This window comes from Melopsittacus undulatus, chromosome 4 (assembly GCF_012275295.1).
Source record: "Melopsittacus undulatus isolate bMelUnd1 chromosome 4, bMelUnd1.mat.Z, whole genome shotgun sequence".
NCBI lineage: Eukaryota > Metazoa > Chordata > Aves > Psittaciformes > Psittaculidae > Melopsittacus > Melopsittacus undulatus.
In genome coordinates, this window is record NC_047530.1 from 28,003,104 (window position 1) to 28,007,428 (window position 4,325).

Consider the following 4,325-nt stretch of genomic DNA (forward strand, 5'->3'; position numbering starts at 1 on the left):
TCTTCTGTTCATTTGTGTTTTACTTCATTGCTGCTTCAGTTCAGAGCCCCAGCAAGGGCCACTGCCTGCCCTGGGCTGGGAAGTTCCATGTCACAAAGGATTTCAAAAAGTAACATCAGTTTAAATCTGAGGATACGTGCATAAATATCTCTGTGTTGGAGGTAATTTGGAACAGTCTGGTTCAATGCTTCATCATAACTTAAAAACATTCTATTCTATTACATGGAAAATGTACAGCGACATACATTCAAATAAGAGTTTAAAAGAAGAAAAAAATAAAAAAGAATTTGATATCTGAAATGTAGAAATTTTACTTTAACTCTCTTATTTTTATGGATTTCTTCAGAAATAAAATTCCTACAGAGGCTATCCATTTTGCCAAGTATTTTAATTTTGATAGAAACCCATATTCTGGTGCAATATGCAGCACTTTCAAATTTCCCTTCTGAATTTGAGCTGGAACATTTGCCTACAGCAGTCACTGCAATACTCATGGTTCTTTCCACGAATTTCTCTGGTCACCCATATGGAAATCCAGATCAACACCAATAAGGCTCCTTTACGTTGACAGCATTGAGTCAGAGTTCAGCATCTGGCTTCATCTGGATTACAACAGTGACACAGGGCTATTGATGTGAGAAAGCACCCATATTTCCAAGTAAAAAAAATTCCTTGTCTACAGTTTTGTAAATTCAGAAATATTTCTCCTCCAATTAACTTAAATGGGGTTACTGCCTCTGGTTTCTGTTAGAAAACCTCATGGAAAGAAGCAGAGTTTCTTCATGGATTTTTTTTTTTCCAAACAGAAAAAAAAAAAAAGGAGAAAGACACCTAAGTGTATTCATATCTTCATTTCTGGACTAAAAGCTCACCTGATGTATTGAACCCTTAGATCAGCTCTTTGGCACCTTGCATGAAGTTGCAGGTATGTGCTGCCATTTCCTGCTCTCTCTCCTATAGGAGTAATCTGTACAAGCTTGGTACATATATTAACTGCTGGTGGTAGGCAGAAAGCAATGAAAGCTGTAGCAATTTCTGCTTTTTGCCTGCTGGACTAATACATTACAACAATTTTTTTCTGTAATTAAACACTAGTGGGATATACTGTAAGGTTTAGGAAAAGAATAAGCTATTTTTAACCTAAGAACAGTTCATATCCTAACAGAAGTTGCAACCTGGTTATATAACACCAAGCCCCATCAGAAGATCAAAAATTGTATTCTACAATTGCTTAAAATGATAAATTTTTCATTACTGCAATGCACTCAAAGGAAGCGCTGCCTGGTTTTCCCCTTACAGAGATACCAAGGGTCACACGGAGCTAAGTTAGCCAGAGACCAAGTCAATTGAGGCCACTTTTTATTGAATCCTGGGAGAAGCTCCCATTAGCTTCAATAAGAGCAGGCCTGGGATATCACAGGTGTTCATTCATTCCCTCCCCCCCCTCCCCCCAACAATACACTTCTTTTTTACCCCAGTATAACTGAATAAATACATAAGGCTGCAACATTAAACCTTTCAGATCTCATATTCTGTGCCTTAGCTCCACTTACCCCAGAGTTTAAGAGAAAACTAAGTTTAAAAAAAAATCCCCTATTAACTTCTTTAATGCCAACTTTTTTAAATAATTGGGAAATTACTGGGCAAATTATTTGTAGATAGGTCTTGTGACAGCATCTTAAAATCAGGCAAAATAAAACATGTCTGTGAGCCAGAAATCAAACCAGTGTATTCTACATGTTTTTTTTCTTCTATCATATTTTATGGGTTTGTAATCAAGTAATACAATTTCTCATTTGTTCTGTTGATGCAGAACAATTCCTGATGTGAAAATTCATCCTGCTTCCATTTGCACCATCTTAACACTAGCTAATTTCCCAGCCCCAGAAAAATTGCTTTTGATTTATATCACTCTAATAGGCAGAGTTTTCAGCCCTCTTATCTACCCACCAGTTGAAAATCAAACCTGTGTCCTGCCCAGTGGGGCAAAAATAACCAGACTGCATCTTCAGAATCTCCAAAATAAAATTACCTCCTTTCTTCCCGTAATTTTTTAATTCTCTCAGTATTTACATGCAAGAAGAGCTTAAATCAATTCACAGGTGTGGTTTCTACATTAAATATCGTCCTTGCACTCTCTTGCATGCAAAAGGAAGTAACCTGAATATCTTGACTTCTCTGGAAATAGTTTAAAGTACGAGAACTCTTTGTATGGGTTTAATTCATTTCATGTCACTGCTGTTGCTGCAGGGCAAACCTGGAAAGATCCTCCCACATGGAGGAGGTCTCCTAGGTGTTACAAGTGTGGCTATGAATGACCCACAGCCCTGCTCTCTGCAGCACAGACAATGCTCATCGATGAAAGAGCCCTGGTTTGCCTCATGTTCCATGCCACCAGCTTTGTAAGGCTTATTCCCAATTTACACCTGTATACTGAGCGTGGAGCCTGAGTAGCTTTCCAACAGTTACTAATTCACTCAGGCCTGACCACAAGGAAGAGGGTGTGATTGCCAGCCTCCTTCCCCCTGCTGCTCCACGCTGCCAGCAGCTCATGCCTGGTGCCCAACCGGACGTTTCAATCCACTCTCAGGAGCTGTGGTGCTCAGCGTGACTCCAACACCCCCGGCTAAAGATAGCTGAAAACATTGAAGATGGGTGGGGGGACAGCAGGCTTGGTGGGGATGGGTTTCAAAACCACTGGCCTGTAGAGTTTCTGTCCCATGCCATCAGCCTCCTTGCAGAAGTGTGGCACCTCTGCCGACAGTGTGGCTGCACTCTTCCTCCACAGCCCCAGCCCCAGGAAGGGTGACTGGGACAGTGTGCCAGGGGGCTGGTACACCCCTGGCCCAGGGCAGGGGAAGGGGCAGCAGGTCCAGGCACCCACCCTGCCCAACAGGATGCCAGCAGAGTCCTTGTCCCCAGCATGTGGGGTAGGCTCGGGGGGACTCTCTGGACCACTAGTGTTCGGGCTCCGTTTGCTTTTCTTCCCCTCAGAGGGAGGAGGGTCTCTGGGGGCTGGGAGACCCTCGGAGCTGGTGGGATAGGCCCTGGCCAGCAGGCTCTGGGCCGGCTGTGGCTCTTCCCAGAAGGAGGCAGGGAGCTGTCTCTTCCTCATGGGCACCTGGTCTGGTCTGGTGGCTTCAGGGTTTTGCTCCTGCAAAACCCGTTCCTCAGTGAGGCTGCCCTCTACCCCTGCTGTCTGCAGCACCCTCTCTGTAGCAGCTGCACCACGGGGGCTTGGGTCAGGTGCCTCGGGTGGAGGTCCACGGCCCAGGTCCTCTGCCCCCCTGCGCCAACCACACTCTGTGGATTTGCTGGGATGGCACCGTGGGATACGGGAGTATTTCTGAGAAAATCGCTTGAGCTGCTTCTGCAAGTATTTCCTGTGATCAACTGACCGGCGACAGGGAGCTGATTTATCCAGAGCTGCTTTGATGTCACTGGAGGCCAGGTTGACAAAGTTCAGTAGGGTTTTAACCTCACTGTCTGATGCCATCTCACTGGATGCACCGTGTAAAGCTTCCCATGAAATGTTTATAATTCACCTTCAGGCAAAACTTGGCAACCCTGTGAAACACAACAGGCAGACTTAGGAGTGGAAAACCTTGGTTCAAACAACACCAAACAAACGAAGGGAAGGTGGGGGAGCATGTCAAGCTTCTCAACCACACAAAGTTGTCCATCAGCAAGCTCCCACTGGAGCCTCCTCATGCCTGCAGCCCACCACCCCACACCACTGCCCCAGAACACACCAGGATGGGATCTAGCTCACAAATGCCTTCCAACCCGGTGCCTAATCTTGTTAGATAGCGCTTAGGTGGAAAGAAGCCGGGTGGCCACTCCCGCCTTCCCGTAAGCAAGTGCGGACACTCACCCTGTGTGCAGTGGCTTTTCTCGCCGGTGCTGGCAGCTGCGGTGTTGCTGCAGAGAAGAGCCCCTTCCCCTTTCCCACTAATCTCGTTAGGCAGGTTACACACTGCCAACCTCGGCAGAGGCAGCCAGGGCCTGCCAGTGTTTGGATGCAGTTTAGCAAGCACTTGAGCAAGCTGAATGAATATCGACTCCGTCGAGTTCGGGGCTCTCCCAGGCCAATCAGAAGCCACTTTGCCAAATACAAAGCATCCCAATCAGGCATCAGCCTCCCCTCCTCGCATTCTTTGCCATCACAAATTGTCGCCATGGGGACAGCCACAGAAAGACAGCTAATAAATACAATCATTTCCCTGTGGTTTCTACCATTCTCCCTATCCTCTTCACCCCTATCGAGGCCTTTCTTTTTAAAAAATGACACAACCCAAAGGGGAAATGTTGAGGATGAGTTAGGA

The 4,325-nt window shown here is 45.9% G+C and overlaps 1 protein-coding gene across 1 annotated transcript; it reads right to left on the bottom strand.

Annotated features, from left to right (window-relative positions):
• Positions 1-2,626: 2,626 nt before the first annotated feature.
• FAM181A (family with sequence similarity 181 member A) lies at positions 2,627-3,496 on the bottom strand. The gene has a single exon (XM_005149520.2). The coding sequence runs from the start codon at positions 3,494-3,496 to the stop codon at positions 2,627-2,629; it is 870 nt and encodes a 289-aa protein (XP_005149577.2).
• Positions 3,497-4,325: the final 829 nt, after the last annotated feature.

Coding starts and splice junctions, on each gene's coding strand:
- FAM181A (XM_005149520.2), bottom strand. CDS start 3,496: ATGGCATCAGACAGTGAGGTTAAAACCCTACTGAACTTTGTCAACCTG.